The sequence below is a fragment of the Phocoena phocoena genome, chromosome 7 (assembly GCF_963924675.1).
Source record: "Phocoena phocoena chromosome 7, mPhoPho1.1, whole genome shotgun sequence".
In the NCBI taxonomy this organism is placed as follows: Eukaryota; Metazoa; Chordata; class Mammalia; order Artiodactyla; family Phocoenidae; genus Phocoena; species Phocoena phocoena.
The window spans coordinates 98,814,665-98,835,811 of NC_089225.1; the positions used below are offsets into that span (position 1 = coordinate 98,814,665).

The 21,147-nt window shown below is 42.6% G+C and overlaps 1 protein-coding gene across 1 annotated transcript in view; it reads right to left on the reverse strand.

The window, feature by feature from the left end:
• EPHA4 (EPH receptor A4) overlaps positions 1-21,147 on the reverse strand; it is a 136,195-nt gene that overhangs the window by 53,583 nt on the left and 61,465 nt on the right. The window contains exons 4-5 of the mRNA XM_065880257.1: positions 19,848-20,003; positions 1,645-1,983 (exon numbers count right to left, since the gene is read on the reverse strand). Coding sequence (XP_065736329.1) covers positions 1,645-1,983; positions 19,848-20,003 — 495 coding nt within the window. The remainder of the gene's footprint in view (positions 1-1,644; positions 1,984-19,847; positions 20,004-21,147) is intronic.

Sequence of the window (21,147 nt, forward strand, 5' to 3'; positions counted from 1 at the left end):
GAGCCTGCGCTCTACAGCCATGAGCCACAACTGCTGAGCCCGCGTGCCACAACTACTGAAGCCCATGCGCCTAGAGCCCGTGCTCCACAACAAGGGAAGCAACCGCAATGAGAAGCTCAAGTGCAGCAACGAAGACCCAAAGCAGCCAAAAGTAGATTAATTAATTAATTAATTAAAAAAATAATTAAAAAAAAACTCCAAAACCTCCTAAATCATACTAGCCTTTGTAGAGAAATAAAAGCGATGACCACAACAGTGTTCACATCCTAGAAGTGCAGAAATAAAAGGCAAAAACATAACCAGAGGATCTGTTCACACCACATATTTTTAAAGATTGGTCACATCTGTGTGACTGAAACTACCTTCTGGGAAGATCTGTCAGTCTAGCACCAATTCAAAATCTTCCCTCAGTCTTAACTTTCTATTTATTCTAGCGAGTTCAGGGAAAAGTGGAAAAAGAATGACTTTGGATTGGGATACTGGAATACTTCTCACTATGGAGTCAATCAGGTCAGATATATTTTACTTAACTATTGAGTGCACTTACTGAAACTCTCATCTAAGGGAGCAGTGCACTAAGAGGCGATAGGACTGTTGGCAATTTATGATCCTTTTCTGATGAAGTGGGTTGTTCTTAAGAGCTTCACAAAAGGATAAACCACAGTCCTTTTTTCCTCCTCCCCTTTAAATCCCCAGAAATAAATAACACGGAGGTGGCAATGTGAAACATGTGGTAGAAATCCAGAATGGAAAATTATCATGAGAAAGTGTGGAAACTTCTTTGGGGGAAGAATGGGAGTAAGTGGGTCAGGAGCAGAGCCTAGAAATCTAGATTCTAATTCACACTTCAGAATACCTGATATTCAAGATTGGATAACAGTTCTGCAATTACCCCAGCAGAAACTCTCCATGAACAGAAAATGCTTTCCAGTCATCTGAATTAGAAGAGGAAAGTGAGGCAGGAAACAAGGCAAATTAACTCTCCTCCTCCACCTGTCAAGTGTGAATTTAACTATGAAAGTGGCTACAAAAGTAGCATGTGTTTGAAGGAACATTTTGTCAACCACGCAGAGCAAGCTACCCATTAAACCATTCATCGTTCACAGGCTTACCACCTGGTGATTCCAATAAAGACCCGTGTCAGTTATTTTTTAATTTTTAAAATAAAAAAACAAGATCAAAACTACATCCACTAATGCTGTTGTTGGAAAATACAGCAAACGCCAATATAGCACTCTGTGTTGGTAAAAATCAACTTTACATTCCTAAATAATATGTAAATGTGCTGATATCTGACCATGACCTTGTGATTAAAATGGCCAAGACGCATCCCTTACATGAGAAGTCTAGCATGGAATGACCCAACCCAATGTCATCTGTTTTCAACCAGACACTCTCTTAGCCTTCATTTAATCTCCACCACCTAGTACAATGCATGTTACACAGTTGGTATCCAAAAAAATATCGCTGAATGAATAAACATCCTTCTCAGTATCTTTTGTATTATAATGCAGCTCACAGGTTTATGACTAGATCCCTGTAGTTCTCCTTCAACTGGAGAACTTCAGCATCCTTCATGGATATCAACACAAGCTCTTTCTCCATAAATGTTTAGATAAACGATAAAGTGGAGCCAATCCCTACCTGCTTGGTTGGTGGTCACAGTGACGGACACAGATTGGTCTGGGCTAGGGTTATACTTGGATACGCCATTCACTGCCCAGATTTCAAACGTGTAGTTGGTATGAGCCAGGAGGTCAGTGATGGAGACCTTGGTGGACTTCAGTCCGTTCTGCTGTGGGGTGTAGTGGACCCCACTTCCGCAGGGTCGGCACTTGCTGGAGTCACCTGTTCCACATTTCTTGCACACGACGTTGTAGGAAATATCCTGGCGGCCACCCGTGTTCTGAGGACTGCTCCATTCCAAGTTCACTGAAGTCTCGTTGACATTTGAAATCAAGTTTAGAGGAGCAGATGGTGGACCTGGAAAAAGAAAGAAACAAACAAAACATACCATCACACCAAGAACTGAAACTAGCCTCTGGAATCTCTTGGAGCTTATATTCTTCTCTGCAGCTACAAGAAGCATGACGGTCCTGTTTGGCAAAGAAAGCCAAAAACAAATCAAGCCAGCAAAAATCTTTTAAAAGAGCAATATCATAGGGAATTCCCTGGTGGTCCAGTGTTTAGGAGTCTTCTCTGCAGCGGGCACGTGTTTCGTCCCTGGTCGGGGAATTAAGATCCCACGAGCCGTGTAGCCAAAAAAATTAAAAAAAAAAAAAAAAAAAAGGGGGAATATGATTGAAGGCTGTATGTGTGAGCGTCATTCTCCTTCCTGAACAAACAAATGTAGCATCGACTGCCACTCTGAGACTTGAAACAACTCTATATCAAATGGGCTCCAAGCCTGACGTTCCATCTGAAGCGGCCAGGCTTTTCTTCTCATAACTTATCTAGTCTTAGTCTAATCATCTGAAAGATGGGTATACGAACGTGTTTCTAATTCCGAGGGCTGTTGCGGGACTCTGGTAAATTAATAGTTACACACCACTTCTGAAGATAAATGATGACTCCTCAGTACAATGCGCCACCAATATGGGATAAAAATAACCGCCCTGGATAGATGCGCCTCTTCGGTCTGACATGGCAGTTGAGAGTTAAGCTGTTTATGGGTAATTAAGTAGCAACTGGTTTAACCTGGTTGCAGAGATGTCGAAGGCACAGTTGTTGAGAAATCTCAACTCCAGGGCAGGGATTGTGCAAAGACTCCTAAGACCCCATGTCCTGTCCTTCAACTGACCAGGGCTGCACCAGGCTCTTCTTATGATACACATTTCCACTGACATCAAAGGTTTCCAAAATATGTCTGGTGGCAGTGGCTGTTTTGAAACAGAACTGATTGCAAACAACATAAATGGTTGGTTTAAAAATAGCAACGGTAAATAAGACCACAGACTCACGATGAACCATCTCGATTCTTGCTGTAGATTAGTCTCTATGCCAAGATGTTGTGACACAAACTGTCTTCAGGGAGAAGAATCAGGGTGAAACAGAAAAGGGGGAATTTTCCTAGTCTGAGTTGATTCCAAAGGTCTAAAAGATACCTGCTGCACTCTAGGAAAAAGTATTGACTCACTGCAACAATTGGAAGGTTCTCTCTTTTCTTTCCTCTTTCCCAATCGGGTGTTCCAAGAAAAGAGCCAAAGCAAGTTTCAGTGACAATCTGAGGCTTCTTGCTTATTGTTTCTATTCTACTTCTAATATATTTGTAATGACTGCTTTCAGGGAAATGTGTCCATGTTCCCCAGAAAAAGGAGGTTAACCGGAAGCCTGCATGAGGTCAGGAGAAGCTTTACCTAGTCAACCATAACGGAATATACTGTTCCAGACTAGCCATTGCCAGAGAATTGGAAGAGGTAACTTTTACGAATAAGGAGTCATATTCAGTATTTATTACTTAGTTCACAGTGATGAATGGCTAAAGGATTTTGGTAATAATATTGAATAAGGGTGATTCACTCTCCTTTTCTCTTTATACAACTTAATTGAAGCCTTTATTTATTTATTTATTTTTGCGGTACGAGGGCCTCTACACTGTTGTGGCCTCTCCCACAACAGTGATGTGGCCTCTCCCGGAGCACAGGCTCCGGACGCGCAGGCTCCGGGGTCATGGCTCACGGGCCCAGCCGCTCCACGGCATCTGGGATCTTCCCGGACCAGGGCACGAACCCATGTCCCCTGCATCGGCAGGCGGACTCTCAACCACTGCGCCACCAGGGAAGCCCGAAGCCTTTATTTTAACAAGGTAAGCAGGACCTCCCAATCTCCCTGGGAGACTAATTACCGACCACCTCTCTCTCTTAGTGTTAAGACCTGGTCCCCATCCTGGGAACCTTAAAGGAAAGACATTGCTGTAAAATTTGTGTTAAAGGTAAGATTGCCCCCACAGAGGTCCTCAGAAAGGAAGCACAAATTTCCTTCTTGTTTAGATTCCAAATTCATATCTATGGTCCTTAGTAATGGAAAACAACAGGATTAAGTAAATGTTTTTTTGAATAAATGATTAGAGCTATTTGAAATCACAGACTCCTAGAGCCAGATAAGATGTTAAAGATCATTTGGCTAAATAGTCTTATTTTATAGATGAGGAAATTGAGAGCCAGAAAGCAGAGTTGACAATACTGAAAGTTCACGCAACCTAATTAGTGACAGAGTCCAACTAAAATCCCAAAGTACTAACTCCCACACTCTGGGGTTATTTCCACATTAAAGGTAAAATAACAACAAAATCAGTAGCTTCAGCCAAAGTTTGAGAGGTAAAGATAGGAAAAGGGAAGGTGTATCTTCAATCCTGTTCAAATTCTGTAGATGTTTCTTTCCATCATAGTGAAATTGATTGCTAGTCTGCCGCTGAAGTTGACCACAGCTTGGTTCATAAAATGGGTCAAGCCACTGGTTCTTATTTTGCTGTGACTTTCAGGGTTAAATAAGAGTGACTCTCAAATCCATTAACCTCCTTGCCAAGGTTCCTAGTCCACTTTCACATGGGAAAATGTGACACAATGAATCAAGCACAGAAGCAAAAAGTCAGTAATTAGTATGTAGGACGGGGCATGGCAGTGTCTAAACAGAGAAGAAATGGAGCAGAAAACTAAATGGTCACAGGACTCAGAGATATAACGCTGCTACGTGAAAAAAAAATACAAAGATGCTGCAGGGTTTCAAAATGGAGGGCTGGCATGAAAACAAGACGTAGTGCGGAATAGCCTTCTTCCTTGGGTCAGTGATTCTTAAAGAATCTACCCTGGGGCAAATGCTCAACGGAAGACCTAGAACTAAGCAAGTTCAAGTTCAACGCTGCCTCCACGAATGGTTTGGTGACTTGTACTGCGTATGTGTTATGTTTTGTTGCCATAAGGAGTGATGGTTACGTGGGGGCACAGCAACAGCTTACACATTGGACTATAGCCAGAGAATTGAGGTGGGGGGAAGGAATAATAGAAGTGTGCACCTAGTAGATGATTATTTTGGCTTCTGCATAAACCTGGGAAAGCACACTTGCTTTATAAATTAAAATCACAATGGTGGTTGTATTGAGTTTTTCCTTTTCAAAGAAACTTTGCCAATTAAAAGGTGGTAAACACATCAGGTGTGTTTCCACGTATAGGGAAGGGCCATCTCTTCCTCAGAAAAGAAAGTATCCTCTTCTCAAGAAAATGAAAAAAAAAGCATGGCCTTTAATACAGCCAAGTCAATCTGGGCCCAACGGGCATACTTAACTGCAGCATCTTAAAATAATTACCTGTAGAGAGGACTAAAGAGAATAATACAGGCAACATGAGTAACACTGAGTTTTCTCAATCAACACAAGGCATCCAGAAGGAAAAAAACTTAACTCTTTTTTTTTAAAGTATTGAAACCCAGCAGGACTCTGTAGGGCCTTCCTGGGGACAGATCCCCATGGCCCCTCTCTCTTGTGTGTGGAAAAGCTTTAGCCTCCTAGGCCTTCCCCGAGTTCCAAAGAGCAAATTTAATCAGGGAAGTGAGAATATGCAGAAACAAAGGAAAACAGTCAAGCGAGACAAAATAATAATAGTTTAGCCATAAAACAAAGTCAAGGACCTTTAATTCCTCCTCAAGGGCTACAGTTAATATCCTGAACCATAACCTTGACTTGTTCTATAGATACGAAAACCCCCATCAGGTAAAAGAAGCTAACTGCATGCTGACACAAGCACTAGACCCCAGGCCCGTTGGAACCAGAAGGTCCATGACTGAGATCCCCGAAACATCACCCTGTTACCTCACCGTCAACCAATCAGAGAACTGAGCACGAGCAGATCACCTACCTTGAGACTCTCCCTCACACCGTATTTAGAAACCCTTCCCCGAGAGTCATCAGAGAGCTCAAAAGCATTAGCTGTCCATTCTCCTCACTTGGGGCCTGGCAATAAATGCTGTACTTTCCTTCACCACAACCTTGTGTCGGTAGGTTGGTTTTGCCGCAGGTCAGGTGAGCAGGCCCAAGCTTGGTTCAGTAATAGCATCGTATCTAGATACCTAGGAACAATTAAATTTCTGACAAATGCCTGCCTTTCTCATCAGATATATGCCCACCTCTAAATGTCTCCAATTTCAAATATGAGATTTATAACTAATAGGGATAAGCGTACCGTTTAACTTTCTAGTCTCCATATTGACAGCGTATGTACCAAGCATGCACCAACATCAGGTAGCTGCAGGTCACTGTGAATTATAGGGTTTTATGTCTTCCCAAACTGCCCACTACTAGCCTCAATGTAGGACTGGCAGTAATCCTGCTTATGAGATTATTCCATATTTCAGGGCATTATTTCTATTTCCTACTCTGTTTGGAACATGTAAAGGGGTCTTGCTAATCAGACACCCAGTACATATCTGTTTCTATCACAGTCTGTGTGCTCCTCAAGAGAAGAATTGATGTCTTCCTCATTTCCCAGTATCTCCTATGATTCCTAGTTCAGAGCAAGCTCAATAAACTTTTGAGGAGTCATGAATGGAAAACTAACAAGGTCCTCTAATGCATCTTCTGCCCTTCTACCTACAATGTTATTTTAAGCTGGTGAATTAATACAAGCTTCTCTGAGATAAGGCTGTACTAGCCAGCTTTTCACATACTGATTCATTACCATTAAGCCCTGTAAACGAGTATCTCGGAGTAGCTAGTTTAATTCAAGTTCTTCTTTTCTACATTTTAAAAATACTTTGGAACAAGTAGGGAGGGCTATGTATCATATAGAGGTGGGTTCTTCTGTTAGGAGGGACTGCGGAACCATTCAATCACTCAACAAATATTTATTGTGTCCAGTATTTGTCACCTGCTCTAGAGGAGGGAGGAAAAAGAGATATTCTGATTCATTTTGATACTCTCCTGGATAGTTGAAGGAAGGGGCAGGAAATCAAAGGGGCAAGGAAGAGACTAAAGGAAGTTAAATATGGACCATGTGAGCATCAGGAGGACGGAAGGGCAAGTACTGTTTCCTCTCGTTTTTCTAGCTCCGCAACCAGCCAGTATGGCTGGAAATTCAGAATGTGGGCTCTATCACTTGAAGTTTTGTTAATTTGGGATTGGTTATTACGACTTTTCTTCCTCCGTCTTGACTTCAGGGAATGATTTCTTCAGGCATGAAGCTCTGGAAAACTTTATCTCTGAAGACAGTTAATTTTAACGGCTTCATGGGCCTTTGCCTTATTAGCCTTTATAGAAGTATGGTTTTTCTTTAAATTTTACTTTTATGACCAAAATTAAGACATTTTAAAATACAAATCAATCAAATACTGAAGTATATTTAAGGGGATAATAAATATCCTTCCTTTACATTTTTGGTTTTATTTGTAAAACCTGCTTGATATCCACATATAAGCCTAAGGTTGTCTCTTCCTGCATCAAAGAATGGGGCTAGCATGCTAAACTATTTTAAAGTTCTCATGTTTAGAATGCCTTTCACATTTTTAACATAATTTAGTGGCATGGGTAATAGCTTAACTACTAGAACAAGAAGTCAAAGGCAATAACCCTTAACTTACTAACCCTTTAGAACAACATTCAACAAACCTCTGTAAAGGGTCAGATAGTCGATATTTTAGCCTTTATGGGCTATATGGTCTCTCTAGCAACTGTTCAACTCTGCATGGTACCTTGAAGGCAATCATAGACGATACCTAAACAAATGCATATGACTGTGTCCCAAGAAAATTTTATTTGCAAAAACAAGCACAGCTGAATTTGACCCTCAGACCATAGTTTCCCAAGCCCTGCTACAGGGACTTTGATAGGAGCGAAGCACTCCCTTCCCATAAAGATGATGACTCGTAATTTTGCACATAATTCTAGGGACTTCAAGCATACTCTGAACTAATCTAGGGAGATCACACCCCTGATTTACACACTTATACAGGTCAGGTAACAACTCTGGCTTCTGAAGTCCAAGTTACACCTACTTTCTTTGATTAAGCAAGGAATAAAATACAGAAAATATTATGGCCTATGTTTTGGGTTTCTCATTGCTCTGACAGAAATGGCCTCTGCATTTCTTGCCACCGTGGATAAATTTAATGAACATCCATTTGCTTCACGGGTGTGAAAGACTTTCTGTATCGCACAGCAGGTGCTGGTGGAAGGTGCTACAATGGGTAATTATTATTTTCTAGTGGGATGTCAACTTGCATTCAGTTGACAGGAGTTTGACAGTATGAAGTCCCCAAGAAACGGTAGCCAAATTACAGCAGAAGCAAAGGACTATCGCATCATATCCTGTTACATCATAAAAGAAATCTTGATCTTCCTTAACCTATCATGTGTTTTCCTCTGGGAAAAGACAAGCTTTCAGAAATGAACCACACACTATCTAGAGAAATTAAATGAATGTGACATTTAACAAGGGCAATATTCCAAGCATCAAAGAAAATTCCAGTAATTCCACAAATCATAATTCTTCCCTCCCATGTATTAGACTAAAGTGTAATTCCTGAGTAACTTAGAAAACATACTTGATGGCTTATGCCAGGATTTAAAGTAGCCCATTTAGGACAACCTGACGTTTTACAAATACACATGAAATCTGTAGGAGGCTTAATAAAATGGTTCAAAAAGGATCAGCCAACAGTAAATCCAAAGTCAAAAATACCTCCATTGTGAACTTGGGTGTCTGTTATAAACCACCCCATGGAAAGTCTAGGTCAGGATAATTGCACCTTATGTACCCCATTCCAAAGTCACAAGTCAGGTAAAATTCACTTCTTTATTCTCAGAGCAAGTAACTGAAATTTCAGCAAATGATGGAAACCCGCTTTGAGAAATGCATTTAAAAGTAGGTTCTGCCAAAGGGTTTAAATCTATATGGACACAAGGTGAAATGTGCCACATAAACCTGAAATTTCTGTTACTTACAACAACTGAAGTGCCAGCAGACTCCAGGACCAAAGGGTAAAAATAAGTCAAGTTTAAAACTCACATTGTCAGTAAAACTTTAAACCTGCAACTCAAATTCTTTAGACTTGGTAGTTGTGCCTGGAATTGTCCCCTGGCTTCTTCAAGAGCAGCCCCCTCCCCGCCTCCCCCGCCCCCTGGGGGGATGTCTCAGCTCAAATCTCACCTGACCACTCTCAGCAAAGTGAAATTCTTCCCTTTGCTCTATTTTAACCCTGTCTCATGATCTTTGTTTTTTCTTTCTTGTGAGAATTTTACATTATCTTGTTTATTATGCCCATTAAAACAGAAGCTCTGTGAGAACAGGAATCTTTTCTCTGGTTTGTGAGCATCTTCCAGCCCTTAGAAAAATGCCAAAGGTGTAGTAGATGTGTACTAAATGTCTGCTGAACAAGTGAATGAAGGATGATTCTTTAAGCCCGGTCCAGCTCACCACTCAGAAGCGTCACAGCCACAGCACTTCGGTATATCACATCGCAAAAGGCAAAGGTGATGGGGGAGGAAAAAACGGCAATCACGTGCTAAAAGCTTTAAAAAAAAAAAGTCTGCAACCAGGGCTAGGAGATAGCTGCTAGGAAACCAAAGTAGCCAGGCTCAAGTATAAAGCAGCTTCCAAAGCTATCACACACTTCTAATACTTAGCTGATTTTTAATCACCATTTTAAAATTCAATGCCTGTGCCATGAAATTAATTCTGGATATGGAAGAAACATTCCCCCAGAGCATGGGCAGAAACATAATTCTTAAATGATCAATTTCTTGAAGCGCTACTGTCATGCTACTAAAATGCCGAGGCAACCAGGACAAGACAGAGCTTCCGAGGAAGAGGCACCTCGGGTCTTGAGTTCCATTTCGTAAGGCTTCATTAATCATGTACAACTTTTGGACTGTCAATAATACTTCAGTGCCTTAGCTGTAAACCCCTCTAACCCTTCAGATAAGCCTTTGTTAATCTCTCTCCAGCTGAAAGACAGGTTAGAAGGCAGAATAAACAGTTGGGGTGTGTAAGTTTTGACTCTGAAACAGAGCCCATGCAACCCCCCTGACAGTTATATACGTGTCACTACTAATTGCCTTCTCTCAGACTTTGCTGCTGTGGGTGAGTTTACACGAAGACTGCTGCTGGGACACCTCTTCCAAGATGTATGCACAGCGCATAACCTTTTAGAGCGGCAGTTTATGTGTTTAACAACGAATAGAGTCAAAGCAGAACTGCCCATTATTAAAAAACAGAACCCTTCCAACACATCAATCACTTATTACCGTCACGAAAAATTCTTGGTTTCCTGTAGAGGTAACTCCTTGCTGAAAGTTTGCTACCACCTATTTTTTCGGTATATCTATTTTTCCTATTCTACACCCAGGAACCATCTGTCTTTTCTTTACTAGGTTAATTGCAGGTGGAGTTTCTTTATTTTAAGATGACTAGCTTATGGCTGAAGTGCTTTATACAGTTAACTCTCAGTTATCCGTGAAGAAGTTACAATATGAAAGACCACGAAAAGTAATTTTTTAAAGAAATTTCTAAGTATTTTGCTTTAGAATTAGCTAGCCTGTGAATTCATCTCTTGCAAAGTCCTTTTTCATCCTTTATCCCATTTAAGCCCCAGTATTTGTTGCCCCAAGCAATCTGATGACCCCAAACTAAGATATGAAAAGTGAAGCAACTCACCCAAATTCACACAGCCAGATATGTGTGAAGATAGGATCAGAAAGCCTGATTCAAAGGCTAAAACGACCCCCTTCCCAGAGATACGGACAATTCAAAGGAAAAATGAAGCATATCTACGAATTCTTTGTGGACCCAGCTGGAGTGTTCTCACATTTCTCCTGGCTGCCCTGCCCTTCAGGCTGAAGTTCGCTGGCATTACCTCCCCGATGGTGCTCTGTCCTCTCTGCCTGGTTCCTACATTCCACTCAAGAGTAGGAGTTTTTGTTAAAGATGCTTTCCTGGGTGGAAGGTCACGGGAGGGTGGGGGGCAATTCTATCTATGCAACAGGCCTCTCCCCTCAGTCCATCTTCTGCCGAGCTGTAGATGGCATGTAGAGCAAGAGTCAGCCATGACAGGAAAATCAAAATGCTGATAGCAGAGAAGGCATCCACTTCCCACCCCAGGGGATCTCAGGAAAGTGTCTAATTGACCTTGTTTCACAGAAGCATGCTGTGCACAGCCACTGTAGGACTTCCAGGAGTCGTGTCAAAAGTGCTATCCAGAGATGACGGGGCTCGGGTGATAACAAGCCATTCTTTTTTTTTTTTTTTGTGGTACGCGGGCCTCTCACTGCTGTGGCCTCTCCCGCTGCGGAGCACAGGCTCGGGACGCGCAGGCTCAGCGGCCATGGCTCACGGGCCCAGCCACTCCGCGGCATGTGGGATCCTCCCGGACCGGGGCACGAACCCGTGTCCCCTGCATCGGCAGGCGGACTCTCAACCACTGCGCCACCAGGGAAGCCCACAAGCCATTCTTAATTATTCATGGTGGTGGAAAAATTGTAATAACCTGGCTAAATGACGCTGGCAGAAGAGTCAAGTCTTTCACTTGGGCACACATTCGTGTTCCTCAAACATATGCATTTTTCGGCCAAATCCACATTGTACTATTAATCCCGATAAAATGTCCACATTGGTCTGCTTATCTACATAAAGCTAGAATAAGGTTGGAGGACAATGCTGAGGCCAAAGTAGCATTTTTGAAAAATAACTCAACGAGCTGATATCTGATCTTTATTGAATACCTTAGAACTTTTAAAATTTTACCAAATGGCAAGTGATCAGCCTGGGGTCTGTCTAGTGCTTTCCATTAAGCACACTTGATGCTTTTTTCCCCTTATATCCTTAACGGTCTTTAGACCAGAATCACGCACTGGGGTTCTTTAGAGGTAATTGCTTCTATTCACAGTCAAAAGGCTGAAAGATAACTTAAAAGGAAGAAACAAGGATGTGGTTTACTCACTAACTGATGTCAGACCTTGAACTAGAGATCTAACTAAAGAGGCAGCCTAAAAATGGAATGGGTGGAAGGCTGAGTCTGAATCATGAAAATGGCTTTGGTTGTTTTGATCAGTTTTCATGGTCCAGAGGACAGGCACATTTGGTGGCCTATCAGCTGGCTTAACAGGCAGTGGGACCGTATGTTCTGCCTTAAAAACTACGTCACAGGATCTGGAAAAGGGGGAGTTGGTGTCTTAATTGACTTTTTGTCCTATGGAATGCAGTATGAAACTACACTCTAATATTGCAAATTTTATAAATCACATGAAATAACCAAACTTAGATTCAAGAATTTTCATAAAAGTATGTTCTCAAAAAAGGATTGATAACATAGACAATAAAATGTGAAGTGGTTAGGGATCAACCAATGGATCTTCTGAAACACTTTCGTGAACAAAACTTTAGGAATCTTTGGCCTTTAGTCTCACTCTTCCACTAACTAGTCTGTCACCAGAGCCAATTACACTCTCATTGATCAATTGCACAGAACGTCCTTCCTTCCATCATTATATTATTCGTTACTTGCAGTTCCAAAGCAAAAAGAAATATGCTTTTGGGTGGGGAAGAAACGTAGTGTACTTGAAACCGATAGCTACCTTTTATCCTGTGGTTTATAACATCAAAGTCTCCTGTTAGACATCCCTTCCAAAATCCCTTAGCTGGACTGTTAAGCATGCAAGTCTTTGGGGCAGAGATGAACATCAGTGGAACCTTCAAGGGCTTGTTGAAAAATGGATATGAGATTTCCAAAATTAAAGCACTTAAAAAATGAAGAAAGGGCTTTCCTGGTGTCACAGTGGTTGAGAGTCCGCCTGCCGATGCAGGGGACGCGGGTTCGTGCCCCGGTCCGGGAGGATCCCACATGCCGCGGAGCTGCTGGGCCCGTGAGCCATGGCCGCTGAGCCTGTGCGTCCGGAGCCTGTGCTCCGCAACGGGGAAAGGCCACAACGGTGAGAGGCCTGCGTACCGCGAAAAAAAAAAAAAAAAAAAAAGAAAAAAGTCTCTCTCTTCTCCTGACCTTGGAAACAAGTAAGGACGATGTTATTTTAATTTGCATTCAAATGTTAACAATGCAGTCACACAGCACCACTGGGATCCACATAGGGTTTCCACTGAAGATTGCTCATCATTTCATTATGGTTCATTATGTGGATAACTGTCAGAAAGCATTAGAAGGGAGGGCTTTGAGTAATAGAACCGAAATGGTAATTTTAAAACAATACATTTTCTAGAGGAAATACAGTGGTGCGATAAATTCAATTAGAAAAGGCAAATGTAAAGACAAAGTAAGTGATGCTTTGCTGTTTGGAGCTACGCTGTTTCAATTTCTTGATAACCTAAACCTGCAGAAAGCTTTCCTCAAATCAGGACCTTTCGTCATAGATGTTGGTAAATTTGCCCTCATTAGCACTGAGCTCCTCCAGTACAAATTGTCTTAAAAGCTGCAATTTTGGAATATTTTAGGCCACATCTAAGTATCAATCAATCATTCTTTGTTTGTTTGGCATAACTGACTGAATTATTCAAGGCCGTTTACTTACAGACAGATTCGTGAAGGCCCTTCAAGTTGGCAATCTAAAATAATAATCTCTTATTTACAGAGTGCCCCCAATCACGAGGCTCTAATAAGTTTCATCAAACAAGTTAAACAAAGAGGACCCAACAGCACAAGGACAGACTTCCAATTGAAAAGTACAGAGTACCCTAACGGTGCTCAGAAGTAGAAGAGGCAAAATAACAAATCAGTTATTTCTTTCCAAAGCCAGTTTGCTTTTTCACAAGGCATTTTTTCCAGTACATTTTGAAACACAATGAAGGATTGGAAAGTTACCTTAAATGTAATACTGGTTCTTTCTTCCAAAGGGGGAAAAGAACACCGACTAGAATCATTGAACGAGCAACTGAATGACTAAGGCATCAAGGTCTCCCAGCACTGCTGATCACCAGACTACGTTCCCCGACTACAAGGGAAGGGGAAAGAGATCTGGAGGAGAAGGGTTGGTGATCATCAGAGTTAAAGGACATTGATTTCATTGATAAAAGTCACACTGACTGGTCGGAATGGCCATCACTAAAATGTCTACAAATAATAAATGCTGGAGCGGGTGTGGCGAAAAAAGAACCCTCCTACACTGTTGGGGGAAATGTAAATTGGTGAAGCCACTATGGAGAAAAGTACGGGGGCTCCTTAAAAAACTAAAAATAGGGGCTTCCCTGGTGGCGCAGTGGTTGAGAGTCCGCCTGCCGATGCAGGGGACACGGGTTCGTGCCCCGGTCAGGGGGGATCCCACATGCCGCAGAGCGGCTGGGCCTGTGGGCCATGGCCGCTGGGCCTGCGCGTCCGGAGCCTGTGCTCCGCGACGGGAGAGGCTGCGGTGGTGAGAGGCCCGCGTACCGCAAAAAAAAAAAAAACTAAAAATAGAGTTCCTGTATGATGCAGCAATCCCACTCCTGGGCATATATCCAGAAAGGACGAAATCTCTAAGTCATAAAGATATGTGCTCCCCACGTTCACAGCAGCACTATTCACAGTAGCCAAGATATGGAAGCAACATAAACGTCCATCCATAGAGGAATGGATAAAGAAGATGTGGTACATATATTCAGTGGAATATTACTCAGCCGTAAAAAAGACTGAAATGCTATTTGTAGCAACATGGATGGACCTAGAGATTATCATACTAAGTGAAGTAAGTCAGAGAAAGACAAACATCATGTAATATCACTTCTATGTGGAATCTTAAAAAAATGATACAAATGAACTTATTTACAACACAGAAATAGACTCACAGACATCGAAAACAAACTTATGTTTACCAAAGGGCAAAGGAGGGGAGAGGGATAAATTGGGAATTTGGGATTAACAGATACACACTACTATGCATAAAATAGATAAACAGGGACCTACTGTAGAGCACAGGAAACTATATTCAATATCTCGTAATAACCTCTAACGGAAAAGAATCTGAAAAGGAACACACACACACAAATGTATATATAACTGAATCACTTTGCTACACACCTAAAACACTGTAAATCAACGATACTCCATGTTTTTAAAATCACATTGAAATTTCTTTTAAGAAATGGCTCATGAAAGCAAAATCCCTTCATCAGCTTAGATGGCATCCTTGTACGTATGGAGGCCTGCGTGTCTGCCTTGCTGGCAACGTCTCCAAAAACCCTGTTGACTTTCTTGACTGATGTCTGTGCCTAAAGGGAACACTGACATTTCCACTCTTTGGCTGTAACCTAGTAACATAGTAGAGATTCCACAGTGCCTGTGTTTGATTATGCAACTCCAAACCAGGTTGGATTTTCTTCATCTGGGAGACAAATGAAGTACTCGATTTCCATTAAGGGAGAATGTTCAGAACCCTTGAAATCTCTCTCTAGAGTCATCAATGAGCTGAAGAAATGGCCTGGAAGTGACAAGGACAGAAGAGAGGGTCTCCTATCACATGCGATCCATCAGGGAGGCTCTAAATTCCTACTGGCTAAAGGTGGTCCACAGACCAGCAGCAACTGGGGACTTGTTAAAAATGCAGAACGTCAAGCCTGACATCTCCTACCAATCCCTAGGTGTCTTTCGCGTGATTCTACGCACATTCACATTTAAGAAGCGTTGTCCCTACTCCATTCTAACAGGTACAGATTATTTTCTTGAAAATGTTCACGATGCCTCCATTGAAAACTGCCTATCTTACTCACAGCCATTTATGCTAACCTAACCTAACCAGAAGCTCCATCCAAAGTCCTCCTAGAGATAAAGTTTATTCTCCATTAAATTCTCTGACGTTCTCCAGCAATGTCGACGGTGTGAAGAACTTCTTAGGTGTTTCCTTCTAAATTAGCCAATGCTGCTTGTATTCCGGGTCTAATCGTTCTCCAAGTGAACAAAAACCTGATTTTACAAGCCAGTGGAGCAGAGTCTCTCTTTGGCCAGAAGAATGAGTCTCAGAGAGTGTGTTTTATTTCTTCATTAGTGTGCCGTCACAGTGAGCGATCACTAAACTCAGGGCTGCGTAAGAATGTTGGGGTTAAAGACAGCATAATGAACAAAGAAGTCCCTGATTCGCATGGCTGTCAGCACAAGGGGATTGGGTTTGTCACCTGGCTTAACCAACTGGGAAGAACTGATTAGAGGCTGGAATCACTTTGAAAGGATCCCTGATGTTTATGTTCCTTTCCATCCCCACATCTTGTCAGGAGAAGCCGATAAAGCTGGGGGTGGGGCGAGGGGGGAAGGGCTTCATTTTCTGGGTTATTTGATCAAGGGGTTCTCTGAGAAACTCCCACTGTCTTCTCTACTGAAAAATCTACCACCGCACTGTCCAATGGAACTTTCTGTGATCACAGAAATAGTCTATAGCAGTGCTGTTCAGTATGGTCACCACTAGCCACATGTGGCTATTGAGCCCTGAAATGTGGCCATTAAAACAGTCACGTGTGCCTCGTGGCTACCGTCTTGGACAATGCAGGTCCACTGTATTCACCAGGATGGAAGAAATCTAGAAGGAGGGCCGTAGACTAGAACAGATTCTAATTCTTCTGTTTAATTTACTAGTCTATCTGTTAGCAAAATATGGTCACCTCCCAGATTACCCCTATCTCAAAGACGTCTTAAAGAGTCTTGTGTAGTTAATATTTATTAAATTAAAAAGTAAAACTTAAAAATTCAACTCTGTAGAGAAGTGGTCTCAACCTTGTCTGTACAGTAGAATTATGGGGGCAACTTTTGAAAATACTGATGCCTCAGTCCTACCCCCAGAGCTTCTGGAGTACAGTACAGACATTGGTAATTTAATCATGTAGTCAAGTGAGACAATCCCTTTAGAGGGGCAGTGAGATGCACTGGCTGTCTGCTGTGGAGGTCATTTGGGGAAGGAAGTGACCAGCTGGGGATAAAAGAAGAGAACAAACATTCGTTATATCCCTACCATGTGCCAGACCTTTGCAAATATCTTCTTGTTTAATTCTTCTTCTTCTTTTTTTTTAATATTTATTTATTTATTTGGCTGCTCTGGGTCTTAGTTGCAGCACGCAGGATCTTCATTGCCACGTGTGGGATCTTTAATTGAGGCATGTGGGCTCTTTTAGTTGCAGCATGCAGGATCTAGTTCCCTGACCAGGGATCGAACCCAGACCTCCTGCCCTAGGAGCACGGAGCCTTAACCACTGGCCCACCAGGGAAGTCCCTTCTTGTTTAATTCTTAAAACCACCTCACAGGTAGATAGTGAGAATCCCATTCTATAGGTCAATAAACTGAGGCTTGGAGAGATTAAATAGCCTCTCAAGTGTGTGGTATTAACACCAGCACTGTGTTTCCTCTTAACTCAGAGTCGGAGAGATACAATAAATGCAATGATCTTGTTAGGAGCGTGTTAAGGATCACATATTGCTTTGGTATTTTCATGGGTCTCTTATCAATGACACAAAAAGCCACCTCTCCTACATGGTTGAAAACAATCTCTGAAAAATGCAAGTTACTTTCATGTTAAACTTTCAGGTCTAACCACAGGCTAAAATCAATATTTTCTTTCTCTCATTTGCATAGTCAGGGTAAAGCTAATAATTTACTCCTACAGAAACATACAACTCCAAGGGTTCAGAAACCACTTTTACACATATGGTAAACATACCAGTAACTCAGGCATGTGGCAACCTTTGGGGTCTCCCTAAGCTCCCACATAGCAAACTGCAGGAATTAAGTGATTGGCCCATGGCCCCCTAGAATGCTAGATAACAGGTCAGAATCATAAGACTAAAAAGACCTGGGAGAAAAAGCCAGGTTGTCTTGCCATCAGAGGTGAATTTTATGAGGTTCACAATCAAGCCCCAGCCTGGAGAAGACTTATCTGTGTGGAACGTAGGTGCTGGACTGCATGATGCAAATTGAGGGCAATTATCACACTGACGTCCCACTATATTTCCCTTTGAGCTCGCTATTATGCCCTAAAATCTCAACTGGAGAAATGTTGGTAGTGGGTGTGGACAGAGGAGGAGAGTTTATTATTAAACTAATTGCACACAATGGAACATAAGAGAAGAATATTTAGATTGGAAACGAAACAGGCTGAACTTGAGCATATCAAATATACGTGGCATCCAGAGAAAGTACTTAGTCTATGGAAGGAACAGAAAATGTGTGCGTGAGCCGAGGAAGAGGGCAGGAGCGCCTCCCAATAAACAGAAACCGTGCGAGTCTTCTGGTCTTGCAGCACCATCACCAGCTGGGGTGTAGTCCTGGTCACGACCCCTAACATCTCTGAGCTGGCAGTTACCTCATCTCTAAAATAAAGATAATGTCTATCTCGTAGATTGTTATCGTATGAGCCCTATGATAAAGTTAATCAAAAGTGCCTAATGCATTACCCGGGTATAATGACAAAATGGTTGTTGTAGTTATTATGACAATAATTATTATCCTCTCTGGTTATGAAATGAACTCCGGAGGGTACAGCAATTTCAGTACAAATTTGGGATGGCCCTGAAGTTTCTCCGCTCACTCCTTTTTTTTGTTGTTGTTTTGCTTTTTGTTTTTGTTTTTGCGGTACGCGGCCCTCTCGCTGTTGTGGCCTCTCCCGTTGCGGAGCACAGGCTTCGGACGCGCAGGCTCAGCAGCCATGGCTCACGGGCCCAGCCGCTCCGTGGCATGTCGGATCTTCCCGGACCGGGGCACGAACCCGTGTCCCCCGCATTGGCAGGCGGACTCTCAACCACTGCGCCACCAGGGAAGCCCTCTCCGCTCACTCCTTTTAAAGGTGGTCTTTGACTGGGCTAGACAATGGCCCCCCAGCTGACCCAACTGACTCCAAACCAGAAAAACAACCCGCTATCTGCAGTGATGTTTACAGGCCAGCCAAGATGGAATGTACAGTAGTTAAGGAACAAAATAATGAAAGTCCTAATGACAGTAAAAGCTAACATCTGTCAAGTAGCATGATTTTATGCATTTTACATAGTATGTAAATAACATGAGTGTACTGAGTAGCAACAACCACGAGGGAGGTACTATTACCAGACCATTCTACAGATGAGGAGACTGAAACTTAAAAGGCTAAATAGTCATTTGGGCACTAAATGGTGGGCTGCGAGACAAAGCCAAAACCCGTGGAAAGCCCCTGCGCCTGGCCACTCAGCTCTGTCCCTCCAAACACAGTCTCAGTCAATGAGAACACAGGGGTGGAATACCCAGGCCCACCACTCCCTGCTCTGGTCAAGGTCATAGCCACTGCAGGGTCTATGAATCCCAGAGTATGCATGAAAGGAATGTCAAGCCCCGGAAACACTGTCCATGTAAAGTGTGAGAAAGGAGTTGTCTATTCCCCTGCATACCGAGGTGCCAACCCCATCCACTCCTTAACCCAGCATGTGTTCAGTGCCTATCATTAAACAAGCATTTATTAGGATCCGGGTCTAAATGTTATGAACACAAAACTCTGAGGAAAGAAGGAAGAAGGGTAATGACATTGCAAGCTATGACATCCGTGCACAGAACTGAAACCACTTACCCACATGTGATCCCATCCTATACCTGTTTCCCTTGCAGCTGTCACTCTTCCCCAGGAGTCCTAGATGAAACGGTAAAGCCGTTTATAAATTCCAGTCTCAGCTCTAATTACACTGTGTCAGACAACCCCTGAATGTTCAATCTCCGCTCCACCAAGTCGTCTGCTGGCAGCTGCGCATCTTGAAGGCGACAAACTCAGTGAGAAAGAGCCTTTCTTTTCCTAAGGATTGTCCCTGCTCTGACTGAGAAAAGATGCATTTTCATTTCATTTGCCCCCTGCATGGTTATCCTGGGAGAAGGCCTAGCAGTGCCCTGCTAGGTGGAAATGAAAGCTGTTGGCATCTAAGAAACGGGAGATGAGCGTACAACTTACGGGTGCAGGGCATGGAGGCAGCATCGCTGTCGGCTCTGAAAAAGCCTCGGTCACAGGTGCACGATGTGGCCCCTTCCCAGACAGAATAGCTGTGTGGTGGACACTTGGCACAGCTGGCATCCGTGGACAGGGCCTTGTAATATCCAATTTTGCAAGCTAAAGGAAAGCAGAAAAAAAATCAACATAAACCCCTGATAACATAGCAAAGCGAAATGTTACCTCCTTGATTCAGAAGGAAGAGACATTTTTGCTAATCACTAGTGAGCACCTGGCTTGAGATGCAGGTAAAACAACCCAAAACATTTGTTGATAACAGTCACTCTTTAAGAGCCATTAACATTACGGTCAGGTGGCAAAGCCCTGTGGAAAAAAATTTCTTAAAACCGGTTGTGTCAATAAAAGCACAGCTAAAGTTTACCCAGCGCTTCCTACATGCTTATATGTATGATGCCGTTTGATCCTTACGGCGCCCCCTTTCCACAGGCACTGTTACTAATCTTACCTTGGAGATGAGGAATACCAGCTTTGAGCGGTAAACTGTCGGCATCAGACCATGCATCTGGTAAATGTCAGGGACCAGCTCTGACTGCAAGTGCTCGGCCCCCAAAGCCTGTACTCTTGGCCCCATGCTATGGAATCTGACAGCATGGTTTTGAACCAAATAGCTGGAAGTGTGTCCCAGCGCCAAAAAAAATTGGTAGATGATTATTTCCTAATTACGCTCAGCTACAGAACCAAAGTGAAAGACCAACAGAAGCAACCAAGCATAAAAGAAAAGAGTTGGTAAGACATGGATCATGATTTCAGGGGAAAATAATATAAAACTGCCTACGGTAGATTCTGGAATATAATATGTTCAGATTTTTTTTCAAGATTGTCAGATATTTTGCGTTCATTTTCAAATTCATAAAACCCTCATGTTTCCCCCTTCCTCCATTTTTCCAACACCGCCCTCCCTCTGCACACACAGCCCAAGTGGCTGGTGGAGAGAGAACATGGGCCAGGGCCATATAGTTCCTTATGCACCTGACACGCTTTCCATGACCTCATCTAACATCACACTGACACCGAGGACCGCTTTGACTAATGTGGAAAGACTCAATAATTCTGGGAAATCTCACTATAAATAATAATTAATAGCGTCTTTCTCTCCCTTTTTTTTCTCCCCTATGCCCTTCAAGATCACCTCCCAAATCTGTCTCAACCTCAAATAAAAACTGACTGACAACACCATCCATATTAAACCCACAGTGACAAGGCCATTAAAAATAAAGTTATTTTATAAGACCAGAGGTACCAT